The sequence below is a fragment of the Aphelocoma coerulescens genome, unplaced genomic scaffold (genome assembly GCF_041296385.1).
Source record: "Aphelocoma coerulescens isolate FSJ_1873_10779 unplaced genomic scaffold, UR_Acoe_1.0 HiC_scaffold_390, whole genome shotgun sequence".
NCBI classification, from domain to species: domain Eukaryota; kingdom Metazoa; phylum Chordata; class Aves; order Passeriformes; family Corvidae; genus Aphelocoma; species Aphelocoma coerulescens.
This window is the reverse complement of record NW_027183734.1, coordinates 462-20279: the sequence shown is the minus strand read 5'-3', so window position 1 is coordinate 20279 and position 19818 is coordinate 462. Positions and strand designations below refer to the sequence as shown.

Here is a 19818-nt window from a genome sequence, read left to right as displayed (position 1 = left end):
CCTCGATTTCCTCCACTCCCCTCCATTTTCTCCCTTCCCCAATTTGGGGATTTCTCTGCATTCCCTACTTTCACTTTCACTTTCCCTTTCCCTTTCACCGGATCCCTCCCGGCTCCGGCCTTTCCCCGCAGGAATTTCCCAAATTTCCCTCTTTCCCAAAATTCCCTCTTTGCTCCCGGAGAACGGGCTCCAATCGCTCAGCACCGAGAACTAATAACAGGAATAATAGGAATAATAATAATACTACTAATAATAGTCATGGATGGAGGAAAATAACCGGGATCGACCGCATCCCTGAGGGCACGGACACATATGGAATGTGTATGATCCACAGAGCGCACGGAATCCACGGGAGACGCGGGATGGATACCGGATGGGGAGAGGAAATGGGGTACACATCCAATATACCTGATATCGCATGTATAGGATATATCATATAGATACAGAATAGATAGGATATATCATATAGATATACAATATATAGGATATATCCTATAGATACACAATATATAGGATATATCCTATAGATGCTATGCAATGGAGATCACAGAATAAATGTGATACACATCCAATACACCTGATATCGAATATATAGGATATATCATATAGATATAGAATATATAGGATATATCATATAGATGATGTATAATAGGGACCACAGAATAAATGTGATACACATCAAATAGATCGGATCTAGAATATATAGGATATATCCTATAGATGATATACAATGGAGATCACAGAATAAATGTGATACACATCAAATAGATCGGATATATAATATATAGAATATATCATATAGATGATGCATAATAGGGACCACAGAATAAATGTGATACACATCAAATATACCTGATATCAAATATATAGGATATATCATTTAGATATCTAATATATAGGATATATCCTATAGATGATGTATAATAGAGATCACAGAATAAATGTGATACACATCAAATATACCTGATACCTGATATATAGGATATGTCATACAGATATAGAATATATAGGATATATCATATAGATGATGTATAACAGAGATCACAGAATAAATGTGATACACATCAAATATACCTGATATATAATATATAGAATATATCATATAGATGATGTATAATAGAGATCACAGAATAAATGTGATACACATCCAATACACCTGATATCGAATATATAGGATATATCATATAGGTATAGAATATATAGGATATATCATATAGATGATGCATAATAGGGACCACAGAATAAATGTGATACACATCAAATATACCTGATATATAATATATAGAATATATCATATAGATGATGTATAATAGAGATCACAGAATAAATGTGATACACATCCAATACACCTGATATCGAATATACAGGATATATCATATAGATATATAATATATAGGATATATCATATAGATGATATGCAATAGAGATCACAGAATAAATGCGATACACATCAAATATACCTGATATATAATATATAGAATACATCATATAGATGATATATAATAGAGATCACAGAATAAATGTGATACACATCAAATAGATCGGATATATAATATATAGAATATATCATATAGATGATGCATAATAGGGACCACAGAATAAATGTGATACACATCAAATATACCTGATATCGAATATATAGGATATATCATATAGATATAGAATATATAGGATATACCCTATAGATGATGTATAATAGAGATCACAGAATAAATGTGATACACATCAAATATACCTGATATCTAATATATAGAATATATCATATAGATGATGTATAATAGGGACCACAGAATAAATGTGGTACACATCAAATATACCTGATATATGATATATAGGATATATCATATAGGTATCTAATATATAGGATATATCATATAGATGATATGCAATAGAGATCACAGAATAAATGTGATACACATCAAATATACCTGATATCGAATATCTAGGATATATCATATAGATATCTAATATATACGATATATCATATAGATGATGCATAATAGGGACCACAGAATAAATGTGATACACATCAAATAGATCTAATATATAGAATATATTGTAGAGATGATCTATGAGATCACAGAATAGATGTGATACACATCAAATAGGTCGGATATATAATATATAGGATATATCATATAGATGATATATATGAGAGATCATAGATAGAATAAATGCAATACATATAAAATACATCTGATCTATAGAGTGTATCAAATAGATGACCTATAATAGGGACCATAGAATAAATGTGATATCAAATATATCTAATCTAACCTATCAAATATAATCTAATATATAGAATATATCATATAGATGATATACAATAGAGATCACAGAATAAATGTGATACACATCAAATAGATCGGATCTATAGAATATATCGAAGAGATGATCTATGAGATCACAGAATAAATGTGATACACATTGAATATATCTAATACATATAGAATATATGCTATAGATTATATGATAGGGATCACAGGTAGAATAAATGTGACACGCATCAAATATATCTAATATATGATATATTGAATATATTCTGTAGATTATATAATAGGGATCATAGGTAGAATAAATGCAATACATATAAAATGTATCTAATATAGACTATATAGAATATATGTTATAGATTATATAATAGGGATCATAGACAGAACAAATGTGATATATATGAAATATATCTAATAGAAAATATATTCTATTGATTATATATAGTAGGGATCCTAGAAAAAATGTAGTACACATCAAATGTATCTAATATATAATATATAGAATATATATTATAGATTATATATGAGAGATGACAGAATGAATGTGATACGTATAAAATATATCTAATATAAAATATATTCAATATATAATATATAGAATATATCATATTGATTATATATGAGAGATCACAGAATGAATGTGATACATATAAAATATATCTAATATAAAATATATTCTATAGATTATATGTAATAGGGATCCCAGAATAAATGTAATGCATATAAAATATATCTAATATGGAAATATATTCCATAGCTGATCTATAATAGGGATCATAGATAGAATAAATGTGCTATATATAAAATATCCCCACTATAAAATATATCCTATAGATGATACAGACTGGGGATCCCAGAATCAATGGGACACACATCCAATACACCCACTATTGATTATCTATCGCAGGGATCATCGATGCCACTCCGCTCCAGCCCCTGACAGGGATTCGGTGTGTATCAATAGGGCAAAGATCAATTGATGAGTATCAATAGGGCAGAGATTGATTGATGTGTATCAACAGGGCAGAGATCGATTGGTGTGTATCGATAGGGCAGAGATCGATTGGTGTGTATCGATAGGGCAGAGATCGATTGGTGTGTATCGATAGGGTAGAGATTGATTGATGTGTATCAATAGGGCCGAGATCGATTGGTGAGTATCGATAGGGCAGAGATTGATTGATGTGTATCAATAGGGCCGAGATCGATTGGTGTGTATCGATAGGGCAGAGATCGATTGATGTGTATCGATAGGGCAGAGATCGACTGGTGAGTATCGATAGGGCAGAGATCGATTGATGTATATCAATAGGGCAGAGATCGATTGATGTGTATCGATAGGGCAGAGATCGATTGATGTGTATCGATAGGGTCGAGATCGATTGGTGTGTATCGATAGGGCCAAGATTGATTGATGTGTATCGATAGGGCAGAGATCGATTGGTGTGCATCAATAGGGCAGAGATCGATTGGTGTGTATCGATAGGGCAGAGATCGATTGGTGAGTATCGACAGGGTGAGAGATTGATTGATGTGTATTGATAGGGCAGAGATCGATTGATGAGTATCGATAGGGTAGAAATCGATTGATGTGTATCGATAGGGCAGAGATCGATTGATGTGTATCAATAGGGCAAAGATCGATTGATGAGTATCAATAGGGCAGAGATTGATTGATGTGTATCAACAGGGCAGAGATCGATTGGTGTGTATCAATAGGGCAGAGATCGATTGGTGAGTATCAATAGGGCAGAGATTGATTGATGTGTATCAATAGGGCAGAGATCGATTGATGAGTATCGATAGGGTAGAGATCGATTGATGTGTATCGATAGGGCAGAGATCGATTGATGTGTATCAATAGGGCAGAGATCGATTGATGAGTATCGATAGGGTAGAAATCGATTGATGTGTATCGATAGGGTAGAGATCGATTGGTGTGTATCGATAGGGCCGAGATCGATTGATGTGTATCGATAGGGCCGAGATCGATTGATGTGTATCAACAGGGCAGAGATCGATTGGTGTGTATCAATAGGGCAGAGATCGATTGGTGTGTATCAATAGGGCAGAGATTGATTGATGTGCATCAATAGGGCAGAGATCGATTGGTGAGTATCGATAGGGTAGAGATCGATTGGTGTGTATCGATAGGGCAGAGATCGATTGGTGAGTATCGATAGGGTAGAGATCGATTGGTGTGTATCAATAGGGCAGAGATTGATTGATGTGTATCGATAGGGCAGAGATCGATTGATGTGTATCAATAGGGCAGAGATTGATTGATGTGTATCAATAGGGCACAGATCGATTGGTGAGTATCGATAGGGTAGAGATCGATTGGTGAGTATCGATAGGGCAGAGATTGATTGATGTGTATCAACAGGGCAGAGATCGATTGGTGAGTATCAATAGGGCAGAGATCGACTGGTGAGTATCGATAGGGCAGAGATCGATTGATGTGTATCGATAGGGCCGAGATCGATTGATGTGTATCAATAGGGCAGAGATTGATTGGTGAGTATCGATAGGGCCGAGATCGATTGATGTGTATCAATAGGGCAGAGATTGATTGGTGTGTATCGATAGGGCCGAGATCGATTGGTGTGTATCGATAGGGCTGAGATCGATTGATGTGTATCGATAGGGCAGAGATTGATTGGTGTGTATCAATAGGGTGAGAGATTGATTGATGTGTATCGATAGGGCAGAGATCGATTGATGAGTATCAATAGGGTGAGAGATTGATTGATGTGTATTGATAGGGCAGAGATCGATTGATGAGTATCAATAGGGTGAGAGATCGATTGATGTGTATTGATAGGGCAGAGATCGATTGATGAGTATCAATAGGGTGAGAGATCGATTGATGTGTATTGATAGGGCAGAGATCGATTGATGAGTATCGATAGGGCACAGATAATGATCGATAGAGCTCTATTAATACAGAGAAATGGGTATTTACAGAGCTAATTACTGAGCCATGAATATCAAATAGATATGAATATTTATAGAGCTATATGTGAATATATGAATATAGCCATATTAAATAGATATCAAATAGATATAAATATATTTATAGAGCTATATATGAATATATTAATATAGCCACATTAAATATATTAAAGAAATATAAATATATTTATAGAGCTATATATGAATATATGAATATAACTATATTTAATATAAATATATTTATAGAGCTACTTACTCATATATGAATACAGCTCTATTAAAGACATATTAAATGTATATTAAATAGACATAAATATATTTATAGAGCTATATACTCCTATATGAATATAGCTGTATTAAATAGATATTAAATATATATAAATATATTTATCGAGCTCATTACTTATATATGAATATAGCCATAAGCAATACACATTAAATATATATAAATATATTTCTAGAGCTATATACTCATATATGAATATAGCCATATTTAATAGATATTAAATATAAATAAATATATTTAGGGCTAGTTACTGATATATGAATATAAGCCATATTTAATAGATATTAAATATAAATAAATATATTTAGAGCTAGTTACTCATATATGAATATAGCCATATTTAATAGATATTATATATAAATATATTTATAGAGCTAGTTACTGAAATATAAATATAACTATATTAAATAAATATTAAATATATTTCTAGAGCTATATGCTCATATATGAATATACCTATATTAAATAGATATTTAATAGATATTTAATAGATATTAAATATATATTTATAGAGCTATATACTCATATATGAATATAGCTATATCAAAGATATAAAAATATATTTATAGAGCTATATACTTATATATGAATGTAGCCATATTAAATAGATATAAATGTATTTATGGAGCTAGTTATTATATATGAATATAGCCATATTAAATGGATAGAAATGTATTTATGGAGCTAGTTATTATATATGAATATAGCCATATTAAATAGACATAAATGTATTTATGGAGCTAGTTATTATATATGAATATAGCCATATTAAATAGATATAAATGTATTTATGGAGCTAGTTATTATATATGAATAGAGCCATATTAAATGGATAGAAATGTATTTATGGAGCTAGTTATTATATATGAATATAGAGCCATATTAAATGGATAGAAATGTATTTATGGAGCTAATTATTATATATGCATAGACCCATATTAAATAGATACAACTGTATTTATGGAGCTAGTTATTATATATGAATATAATATATTCATATATCAAATATCAAATATCAATATCATATATCAATATCAAATAGATATTGAATATACTCAATATATAAAAATACATTTATAGAGCTATACACTTCTATATGAATACAGCTATATTAAATAGATATTAAATATATTTCTAGAGCAATATACTGATATATGAATATAGCTATAGATTATTATTTACAGCTTATTGTTATCTAGGATTATTACTATTATTGATCGATTATGATGTATTGATAAGGAAGGATTTATTCAGGAATTCTGATTTAATTCGAGGTATCAATCTGCTTGCAGGGATTGATTGATTGATTGATTGATTGATCCCTTTAGTTCCAACAGCCAATCCTGATATACACATTTATACATTTATCGAGCTAGATATTTATAAACCTATATATTCATTTTTATATATATTTATTTTTACATATATTTATTTTTATATATATGTATTTCTACAGCTATATATTTCTAGATTTCTGTATCTATGTATTTACATATTTATATACCTATTTATATATGTGTATATTTTAATATGTATTTATATATTCATATATTTATATATAAATATATTTATGTATTTATATATTCATATATTCATATATTTATATATTTATATATTTATATACCCATGTATTTATACAGCTATATATTTTTATATTTCTGTATTTCTATATTTCTGTTTATACATCCATGTATTTCTACAGCTATATATGACTACATTTACATAGCTGTATATTTATATATTTACATAGCTATATATTTATAGATTTACATAGCTATATATTTATAGATTTAGATACCTGCTTATTTATATAGCTCTGTATTTCTATATTTACATAGCTCTATATTTCTATATTTACATATATATTGATAAAGCAATATATTTCTGTATTTCTAAACCTATGTATTTAGCTATATATTCATATATTTACATATCTACATATTTATATACCTATATATCTATATATCTATGTATTTATATATTTATATATTTATATATTTATATATTTATATTTTATATATTTATATATTTATATAGTTACACATTTATATATCTATGTATTTATATAGCTATATAGCTATTTATATATTTATATACCTGAATATCTATACATTTATATATTGATATAGCTATATATTTATAGATCTATATATTGATAGATCTATATATCTCGATATTTATGTAGCTATATATTTATATATTGATATAGCTACATATTTATATATTTCTAGATTTATACACCTGTATGTCTATATATTTATATAGCTCTATATTTATCTATTTATATATCTATATATTGATATATCTATATCTTTATATATCTATAGATTGATATATCTATAGATTTATATACCTGTATATCTATATATTTATTTAGCTCTATATTTATATTTTCATGTATTTATATACCTGTATATTTATATATTTATTTAGCTCTATATTTATGTTTTCATGTATTTATATACCTGTATATCTATATGTTTATTTAGCTCTATATTTATATATTGATATATTTATATATTGAGATAGCTGCATATTTATATATTTATATACCTGTATATCTATATATTTATATGGCTACATATTTATATATTTATATATTCATATATTCATATATTTATATATTTATATACCTAGGTACCTCTATATTTATTTAGCTATATGTTTATATATTGGTATATATATTTATATATTTATATATTTATATATTTATATATAAATATATTTATATATTTATACATCTGTGTATCTACATATTTATTTAGCTCTAGATTGATATACTGATCTATTGATCTATTGATCTATTGATCTATTATTTGCCTACCTGTATAGCTATATATTTATTTAGCTATATATTGATATACTGATATATTGATCTATTGATATACTGATCTATTGATATACTGATCTATTGATCTATTGATATATTGATCTATTATTTGCCTACCTGTATAGCTATATATTTATTTAGCTATATATTGATATACTGATATACTGATCTATTGATATACTGATATATTGCTATATTGCTATATTGCTATATTGATATATTGATATATTATTTGCCTACCTGTATATCTATACATTTATTTAGCTATATATTGATATAATGATCTATTGATATACTGATATATTGATATATTGATCTATTATTTGCCTACCTGTACATCTCTATATTTATTTAGCTATGTATTGATATACTGATATATTGATATATTGATATATTGATATACTGATATACTGATCTATTGATCTCTTATTTGCCTACCTGTATAGCTATATATTTATTTAGCTCTACACTGATACACTGATCTATTGATCTATTGATCTATTGATCTCTTATTTGCCTACCTGTCCACCTCCATATTTCCACACCTGTCCCTTTCCCCAGCTCTCCATAACTGCCTGTTCACACACTTCGCCAGCCCATAATATTATCCCTGTTCCCACACCCCAACCACCCAGGGCACCGGCGAGCTCCAGCCTCACTGGGACTGGGACTGGGACTGGGACTGGGACTGGGACTGAGACCGGGACTGAGACTGGGACCGGGACTGGGACCAAGACCGGGACCGAGACCGGGACAGGGACTGGGACTGGGACTGGGACTGGGACTGGGACTGGGACTGAGACTGGGACTGGGACTGGGACTGAGACTGGGACTGGGACTGGGACTGGGACTGGGACTGGGACTGGGACTGAGACCGGGACTGAGACTGGGACCGGGACTGGGACCAAGACCGGGACCGAGACCGGGACAGGGACTGGGACTGGGACTGGGACTGAGACTGGGACTGGGACTGGGACTGAGACTGGGACTGGGACTGCGACTGGGACTGGGATTGGGACTGCGACTGGGACTGAGACTGGGACTGCAACTGCGACTGGGACTGAGACTGGGACTGGGACTGAGACTGGGACTGGGACTGGGACTGGGACTGCGACTGGGACTGGGATTGGGATTGGGACTGGGACTGCGACTGGGACTGGGATTGGGACTGGGACTGGGACTGGGACCAAGACCGGGACCGAGACCGGGACTGGGACTGGGACTGGGACTGAGACTGGGACTGAGACTGCGACTGGGACTGGGACTGGGACTGGGACTGGGACTGAGACTGGGACCGAGACCGGGACAGGGATTGGGACTGGGACTGAGACTGGGACGGGACTGGGACTGGGACTGCGACTGGGACTGCAACTGGGACTGGGACTGGGACTGGGACTGGGATCGGGACCGCGACTGGGACTGGGACAGGGAGTGGGACAGGGACTGGGACAGGGAGTGGGACTGCGACTGGGACTGGGACTGGGACTGCAACTGGGACTGGGACTTCCACAGAGGTGCTGAGGAGCCCTTCCCTCCCTGCACTTGCCCGGCTGCGATTCGGCAGCTGCGTCCCTGCCTGTGGCTACTTATTGATCACACCCTGCAGCTGCCATCCCTGCCTGTGGCTACTTATTGATCACACCCTGCAGCTGCCATCCCTGCCTGTGGCTACTTATTGATCACACCCTGCAGCTGCCATCCCTGCCTGTGGCTACTTATTGATCACACCCTGCCGCTGCCATCCCTGCCTGTGGCTACTTATTGATCACACCCTGCAGGTGCCGTCCATGGACCCAGAGCGCAGCCAGGGCTCCGGCAGAGCGGCACGCAGCGCACGGAACCCGGCACGGCTGCCTTCACCAAACATCACGGCTGATGTCTGATATCAGCGTTTAATATCACAGCTGATGTCTGATATCGGTATTTAATATCACAGCTGATGTCTGATATCAGTATCTAATATCACAGCTGATGTCTGATATCAGCATTTAATATCACAGCTGATGTCTGATATCAGTATCTAATATCACACCTAATGCTTGATATCGATATTCAACAGATTGAACCCGGCACGTCTGCCTTCACCGTCACATCTGATGTTTGATAGCAGCATTTAATATCACAGCTGATGTCTGAGATCAGTATCTAATATCACAGCTGATGTCTGATATCAGCATTTAATATCACAGCTGATGTCTGATATCAGTATCTAATATCACAGCTGATGTCTGATATCAGCATTTAATATCACAGCTGATGTCTGATATCAGTATCTAATATCACACCTAATGCTTGATACCGGTATTTAATATCACAGCTGATGTCTGATATCAGTATCTAACATCACATCTGATGTCTGATATCAGTATCTAACATCACATCTAATGCTTGATATCGGTATCTAATATCACAGCTGATGTCTGATATCGATCTTTAATATCACATCTAATATCTGATATCGGTATTTAATATCACACCTAATGTTTGATATCGATATTCAACAGCTTGAACCCGGCGTGCCTGCCTTCACCGTCACAGCTGACGTTTGATATCTGCATTTGACATCACATCTGATGTCTGATACCGATTTTTAATATCACATCTGATGTCTGATACCGATTTTTAATATCACATATCGATATTCAATACCACATCTAATGCTTGATACCGTATTTACCGCCTCTGTCTATGATCACATTCAGTATCTTCAGTATCTATATTTAATCTCATCTTTAATGCTTATAGCCAGAGGTAACACCAGACTGAACGATTAATATCAGTATGGAACATCACATTTAAGGTTGAATATCTGTATTTAACATCATATTAAAACTTTCATATCTAGAGTTAACAGAACGCTTAATGGTTAATATCTACTTAATGTTCAATATCTATATTGAACACCCCACTTAATAATCAGATCCAATACCATACTTAATGCCTTTAATATCGATATTCCTGATCGCAGTTAAGGTTTCAAATCAATACTTGATACCATATTCAATGTCTCTAATATCAGCAGTTGATAGCCTATCAATATCTCTAATATCGAAGTTCAATATCACATTTAACGTTTAATATCTCGATTCCATAGGGGATTTAATGCCTAATATCCATATTTGATACCATAGTTCAAATCTCACATCCATACCCGTTATCACATTTCCTATCTCACATCGATACCTGTTATCAGATCCCCCATCTCTGATAATCAATACCTATTATCACATCCCCCATCTCTGATATCAATACCCATTATCACATCCCCATCACTGATATCAATACCCGTTATCAGATCCCCCATCTCTGATAATCAATACCTATTATCACATCCCCCATCTCTGATATCAATACCCATTATCACATCCCCATCTCTGATATCAATACCCGTTATCACATCCCCCATCTCTGATAATCAATACCTATTATCACATCCCCCATCTCTGATATCAATACCCATTATCACATCCCCATCTCTGATATCAATACCCGTTATCACATCCCCCATCTCTGATATCAATACTCGTTATCACATCCCCCATCTCTGTTATCAATACCCGTTATCACATCCCCATCTCTGATAATCAATACCCGTTATCAGATCCCCCATCTCTGATAATCAATACCTATTATCACATCCCCCATCTCTGATATCAATACCCATTATCACATCCCCATCTCTGATATCAATACCCGTTATCACATCCCCCATCTCTGATAATCAATACCTATTATCACATCCCCCATCTCTGATATCAATACCCATTATCACATCCCCATCTCTGATATCAATACCCGTTATCACATCCCCCATCTCTGATATCAATACTCGTTATCACATCCCCCATCTCTGTTATCAATACCCGTTATCACATCCCCATCTCTGATAATCAATACCCGTTATCACATCCCCCATCTCTGATATCAATACCCGTTATCACATCCCCATCTCTGTTATCAATACCCGTTATCACATCCCCCATCTCTGATAATCAATACCTATTATCACATCCCCATTTCTGATATCAATATCTGTTATCACATCCCCATCTCTGATATCAATACCCGTTATCACATCCCCATCTCTGTTATCAATACCCGTTATCACATCCCCTATCTCTGTTATCAATACCCGTTATCACATCCCCATCTCTGATATCAATACCCGTTATCACATCCCCCATCTCTGATATCAATACCCGTTATCACATCCCCATCTCTGATAATCAATACCCGTTATCACATCCCCTATCTCTGATATCAATACCCGTTATCACATCCCCCATCTCTGATATCAATACCCATTATCACATCCCCATCTCTGATATCAATACCCGTTATCACATCCCCCATCTCTGATATCAATACCCATTATCACATCCCCCATCTCTGATATCAATACCCATTATCACATCCCCATCTCTGATATCAATACCCGTTATCAGATCCCCCATCTCTGATAATCAATACCCGTTATCACATCCCCCATCTCTGATATCAATACCCATTATCACATCCCCATCTCTGATATCAATACCCGTTATCACATCCCCCATCTCTGATATCAATACCCGTTATCACATCCCCCATCTCTGATATCAATACCCGTTATCACATCCCCCATCTCTGATAATCAATACCCGTTATCACATCCCCCATCTCTGATAATCAATACCTATTATCACATCCCCATCTCTGATATCAATACCTGTTATCACATCCCCCATCTCTGATAATCAATACCCGTTATCACATCCCCCATCTCTGATATCAATACCCGTTATCACATCCCCCATCTTTGATATCAATACCCGTTATCACATCCCCATCTCTGATAATCAATACCCATTATCACATCCCCCATCTCTGTTATCAATACCCATTATCACGTCCCCCATCTCTGATATCAATACCCGTTATCACATCCCCCATCTCTGTTATCAATACCTATTATCACATCCCCATCTCTGATATCAATACCCGTTATCACATCCCCCATCTCTGATAATCAATACCCGTTATCACATCCCCCATCTCTGATAATCAATACCTATTATCACATCCCCCATCTTTGATATCAATACCCGTTATCACATCCCCCATCTCTGATAATCAATACCCGTTATCACATCCCCCATCTCTGATAATCAATACCTATTATCACATCCCCCATCTCTGATATCAATACCCGTTATCACATCCCCCATCTCTGATATCAATACCCGTTATCACATCCCCCATCTCTGATAATCAATACCTATTATCACATCCCCCATCTCTGATATCAATACCTATTATCACATCCCCCATCTCTGATATCAATACCCGTTATCACATCCCCCATCTCTGATAATCAATACCTATTATCACATCCCCATCTCTGATATCAATACCCGTTATCACATCCCCCATCTCTGATAATCAATACCTATTATCACATCCCCCATCTCTGATATCAATACCTATTATCACATCCCCCATCTCTGATATCAATACCCGTTATCACATCCCCCATCTCTGATAATCAATACCTATTATCACATCCCCATCTCTGATATCAATACCCGTTATCACATCCCCCATCTCTGATAATCAATACCTATTATCACATCCCCCATCTCTGATATTGGTATCTTTAATTTGAGATATTGATTTTCTTACAAGGATTGATTAGTTGATTGATTGACTGATTGATTGGCTGATTGATTGAGTTCCAATATCCAATACTGGTTCATTAATTTATTTGATTTCCAATATCTCATATTGACGTATTAATTTATTTATTATTTATTTCCAATAGCCAACGTTTATTTATTTATTTATTTCCAATATCCTATATTGATTGATTGATGTATTTATTTATTGATTTATTTCCAATATCCAACATTTATTTATTTATTTATTTATTTCCAATATCCAATATTGATTGATGGATGCATTTATTTATTTATTTCCAATAGCCTCTATTTATTTATTTATTTATTTATTTATTTATTTCCAATAGCTAATGTTTATTTATTTAATTTCCAATATCCTATATTGATTGATTGATGTATTTATTATTTCCAATAGCCAATGTTTATTTATTTATTTAATTAATTTCCAATATCCTATATTGATTGATTGATGTATTTATTTAGTATTTATTTCCAAGAGCCGACATTTATTTTCAATATTCGATATTGATTAGTTGATGTATTTATTGATTGATTGATTGATTTCCAATAGCCAATTTTTATTTATTTATTTACTTCCAATATCCAATATTGATTGATTGATGGATTTATTTATTTCCAATATCCAATGTTGATTGATGCATTTATTTATTTTCGATATCCTATATTTATTTATTTATTTATTTCTAATATCCTATATTGATTGATTGATGTATTTATTTATTGATTTATTTCCAATATCCAACATTTATTTATTTCCAATATCCAATGTTGATTGATTGATGCATTTATTTATTTCTTTCCGATATCCTATTATTTATTTATTTCCAATACCCAGTATTTATTTATTTCCAATATCCAATATTAATTGATGTATTTATTTATTGATTTATTTATTTCTGATGGCCAATATTTATTGATTTATTTATTTATTTCCAATATCTAATATTGATTGATGAATTTATTTATTTATTTATTTCCAATAGCCAATGTTTATTTATTTCCAATATCCTATATTGATTGATTGATGTATTTATTTATTATTTATTTCCAATAGCCAATATTTATTTATTTTCTTTATTAATTTATTTCTTGATTGATTTCCAATATCCAATATTGATTTATTTCTATATTTATTAAATTATTTCTCGATTTATTGATTGATTGATTTCCAAGATCCAATATTGATTTATTTCTTTATTGATTATTTTACTAATGTCTTTATTGAGTGATTGATTTCTTGATTTCCAATATCCAATATTGATTTATTTCTTTATTCATTGCTTTCTTTATTAATTTTTTTTTGTTATTGATTTCTTGATTTCCAATATCCAATAATGATTTATTTCTTTATTTATTGATTTCTTTATTATTTACTTTGTTATTGATTTCTTGATTTCCAATATCCAATATTGATTTATTTCTTTATTGATGTCTTTATTAATCTGTTTCGTTATTGATTGATTTCTTGATTTCCAGTATCCAATACTGATTTATATCTTTAGTTATTGATTTCTTTATTAATTTGATTGATTTCTTGATTTCCTATCCAATATTGATTTATTTATTTATGTCTTTATTGATCTATTTCGTTATTGATTTCTTGATTTCCTATATCCAATATTGATTTATTTATTGATGTCTTTATTAATCTATTTTATTATTGATTGATTTCTTGATTTCCCGAATACTGATTTATTTCTTTATTTATTGATTTCTTTATTAATTTATTTCGCTATTGATTGATTTCTTGATTTCCAATATCCAGCAATGATTTATTTATTGATTTCTCTATCAATTTATTTCATGATTGATTTCTTGATTTCCAATATCACTAATGATTTATTTCTTTAGTTATTGATTTATTATTTCTCTATTGATTACTTTCTTGATTTCCAACATCCAGTAATGATTTCTTTCTTTATTGATTTCTCTATCAATTCATTTCATGATTGATTTCTTGATTTCCAATATCCAATATTGATTTATTTCTTTAGTTATTTCTTTATTAATTCATCTCGTTATTGATTTCTTGCAATACCCAATATTGATTTATTTCTTTAGTTATTAATTCATTTCACTATTGATTTCTTGCAATATCCAATATTGATTTGTTTCTTTAGTTATTTATTAATTCATCTCGTTATTGATTTCTTGCAATATCCAATATTGATTTATTTCTTTATTAATTCATTTCATTATTGATTTCTTGCAATATCCAATATTGATTTGTTTCTTTAGTTATTTCTTTATTAATTCACTTCGTTATTGATTTCTTGCAATACCCAATATTGATTGATTGATTTAGTTATTTCTTTATTAGTTCATTTCATTATTGATTTCTTGCAATACCCAATATTGATTTATTTCTTTAGTTATTAATTCATTTCGTTATTGATTCCTTGCAATATCCAATACTGATTTACAGTTATTAGTACTATTACAGTATAGTATACAGTTATTGATTTCTTGATTGATTTCTCTAGTTCCAATATCCGATATTGTCTGATTGATTGATTGATTGATTGACTGATTGATTGATTGATTGATTTCTCCCCGTCCCCCCCTGGATCCTGAGGAGCCTCTGCTCCCTCCCCAATCCCGGAGCAGCCCCGGACACTTCAATCCTCGCTCCCGAAGCGCGGCCCTTGGGTGGGAAAGCCCCGAGGAATCCTCTGGGAAGTGGGGGGGGGAACATTCCCAGCACAATTCCGGGCCCAGGCGCTGCCATTCCCGCTCGGAATTCCCGCTGCCGTTCCCAACTCCTCGCTTGGCCCTCCGGAGCGGGGCCCGGAACCGCGGCGCTCCCGCGGGGAACGGGAGCCGGCAGCATCCGGCGGGAATTTTCTGGACTTGAAAGGCTCCAGAACGGGAAGAGCGGCCGGGACCAACTCATCCGATCCCATTTGTTTTCCCACTGCCCTGAATTCCCTCAATTCCACCGGATTCCCCAGGAGCAAATCCCACTTGGAAGCTCCGGGAAGCGACGCCACAAAACCCGACTGCGGCGGCAATCCCATATCCATCCATCCATCCGTCCGTCCGTCCGTCTGCTGGGACAAATCCCTGTTTCCGCTTCCCAGTGCCCATCCTGGCCAGCATCCTGCGGGATGGGCTTTCGGGAAGAGCCGAGGATCCGGGGATTCACGGCAGCGATCACCTCCTCCATCCCCACCACGCGTCCCCCAACGCTCCCGGCACGGCGAGGAGCAACCTCCGAGCGACCGGGAGCACCCGCAACCAGGGAAAGGCTCCGAAAATTCCCTGCGAGCCAGGAAACAACAGAGGGGGAAAAAAAAAAAACGGGAAAAAAAAGCAACTCGCCGCAAATCCTGCCTGGAATTTTTTCCAGGCCTCCTGTTCCCAAATTCCCTCGGCAGCTTCCGCTGGCCGGCTTTTTTTGGGAACGATCTGGCGTTTCGTTTCTTTTTTTTCCCCCCTGGCTTTTGTTTATTCCCAGGGAAGTCCTGCTTCCGCTGCCTGCTCCGGGAGTTCTGCATGGAATCAACTTCCCATGGCAGCGGGGAGCAGGGGGGGGAAACGGGGCAAAAAAAAAAAAAAAAAAAAGCAGGAATTGCAGCGTCCGCACGGAAGCGAGGGAGGCAGAGCAGCCCCCGGGCCGGGATTTGGGAAGGGATTCCTGGCATCCCGCGCGCCGCTGGCAGCGCGTCAAGAGCCACACAATGCCCGGGCGCTGCCAGACAATGCCAGCTCCATAAATCCCAAAATCCCGCGGCCGGGCGCACACGGGGATGCTCCGGCCCCTTCCCAAGGCCGCGTCCCTCTTTGTGCTCCGCCGGAGCCGGGAGCGGATCGTTCCCACCTTCCAGAAAGCAGCGGCAGAGCGGGGCCGGGGCCTGGAGGTGCCCCGGGATGGCCCGGGCAGCCGGGATCGGCATTGCCGCCGCTCCGGGAGCACGGATCGGTGCCCGGGAATTCTGCCTTCTACCTTCGGCTACTTCCGAGAAAAGCCCAAGGAAGAAACACACGGATGAATCCCGGGAAAAGAGCCCCGAGCGGCGAGGAACCCCCACCTCTGCCTCGCTCCGTTCACTCCCCCCGAGGGAAATCCGAGGAAGAAGGAACTTGCTCCAAGTGCTGGGAATTCTCCCCCGTGGCCCTGCCGCTGCTCCCGGATTTTATTCCCGAACTCGGGATGAACGGCAATGCCGAGGAACTTTTGGGAAGCTCCCGAGCCTGCCGTGCATGGGAATGTCAAGCTCTGGAAGGGGAATAAATAACTCGTTGGAAAGAGAAGAAAAACAGGGAAGAAGGAAAAACAAAAAAGCCTTGGGATGAAATGAGGGAAGCGGGGCTTGGATTCGAAGTCTGGATCGTTTTTCCGGCGCTAATTCCCGGAGTTTCTCCCGCATCCTGTGTTGTGCCACGCATTCTTCCCAAAATATCCCAAACAAAAGGCCCCCGACTCCGGCCAATAAATAATTCCAAAGGAAGACTGGGATGGAATAATCAATCCCAGCCCTTCCAGCAGCTGTTCCCTTATTCCGCATGCCTCCACATCCCGGCGCGCGGATCCCGCCTCGCCTCCAGCCCGCAGCGCTCTCCCAGTTCTCTCCCAATCCGAACTGGGAGCCGGCTCCCCGCAGCCGTGCCCTCCCTTCCCGGTGCGTTTGAGGACCCTTCCAGCAACAGTTCCCCCTTCCCCCGCCCCAAATATTTTCAAATATTCCCAAACACTTTTCCAGGGGGGAGAAAAAAAAAAAAAAAAAAAAACCCCACCAACGCAGCCCACCCCAGCCCCCTCCAGATGGCGAGCGGAAACCTTCTGCCGGGCTTCTGCGCCAATTCCAGACGCTCCGCTTCTCCTGCTGCTTTTTTTCCCCCTTTTTCTTCCCGCTGCGAAGGAGGGGGGGGCACGAGGAGAAGCAGCAGCCGCTTGTTTGCCCTTCTTTGGCCGAGTTCCGCGCGCGGGGCCGCGGATCGGCCGCGCCGCTCGCATCGCCAAACTTTTCCGCGCGGGCGGGAAGCTCGGGAAAAGTGGGAGAAGTGGGAGAAGCGGGCAGAGGGCGGCCGGGAGCGCTTCCTTACCGCCTTGCCGCTGCAGCAGTACAGCACGGAGCCTCCGCCCGCGCCGCCCACGGGGTACGCGCAGTACATCGTGCGCTCGCCTCCGCTCGGCCGCGCTCGCCTCCGCTCGGCCGCGCTCGGCTCCGCGCTCGGCTCGGCTCGCCGCTCGGCTCGGCTCGGCTCGGCTCGGCTCGGCTCTGCCCGGCTCGGCTCGGCTCGGCTCGGCTCGGCTCGGCTCGGCGCAGCTCGGGCGCGCCCGGCCCGGCCCCGCCGGGGGCGGAGGCCCCGCGCCCCCCCCGCGCCCCCCGCCCCTTCACCGCCCCCGCGGAACGGGCCCGGGAATGGCCGCGGGAACGGCGACGGCGCTGGGAATGGCAGCGGGAATGCGGCCGCGGAGCCTCCCCGCCCCTTCCTGCGCTCGCCTCCGGCTCCTTTCCTCCGTTCCCCTCTGCTTTCCCTCCGCTCTCCTTCCCTCTTTCCCCTCCTTTCCCCCCGCTCCAGCTCTTTTTTCCGCGGGCTCTTCTCCTCCTTTCCCCTCTTTTTGGCTTTTCCCGTCTTTTTCTGCCTCTTTTTTTCCCCCTCCTCATTTCTTCCTCCTCTGGTTTTTCCTCCTCTTTTTTTCCTCCTTTTCCCCCTCTTTTTTTCCTCCTTTCCCCCCTCTCCTCTTTTCTGGTTTTCCCCTCTTCCCCCCCTCCTATTCCTGTCTTTCCCCCTTTGCCATTTTTCTCCTTTTCTCCCCGTTTTTTCCTCCGTTCCCTGTTTTTGCTCTGC

The 19818-nt window shown here is 37.2% G+C and overlaps 1 protein-coding gene across 6 annotated transcripts in view; it reads right to left on the bottom strand.

The window, feature by feature from the left end:
* Window positions 1-19206, bottom strand: part of LOC138101678 (transcription factor 4) — an 84823-nt gene extending 65617 nt beyond the window's left edge. For 5 of the 6 annotated variants that reach the window (XM_068999452.1, XM_068999455.1, XM_068999453.1 and 2 more), the window contains exon 1: window positions 18803-19060. In XM_068999452.1, coding sequence (XP_068855553.1) covers window positions 18803-18979 — 177 coding nt within the window. In that variant the 5' untranslated portion in view covers window positions 18980-19060. The other variant, XM_068999457.1, reaches the window with a different exon arrangement.
* Window positions 19207-19818: the final 612 nt, after the last annotated feature.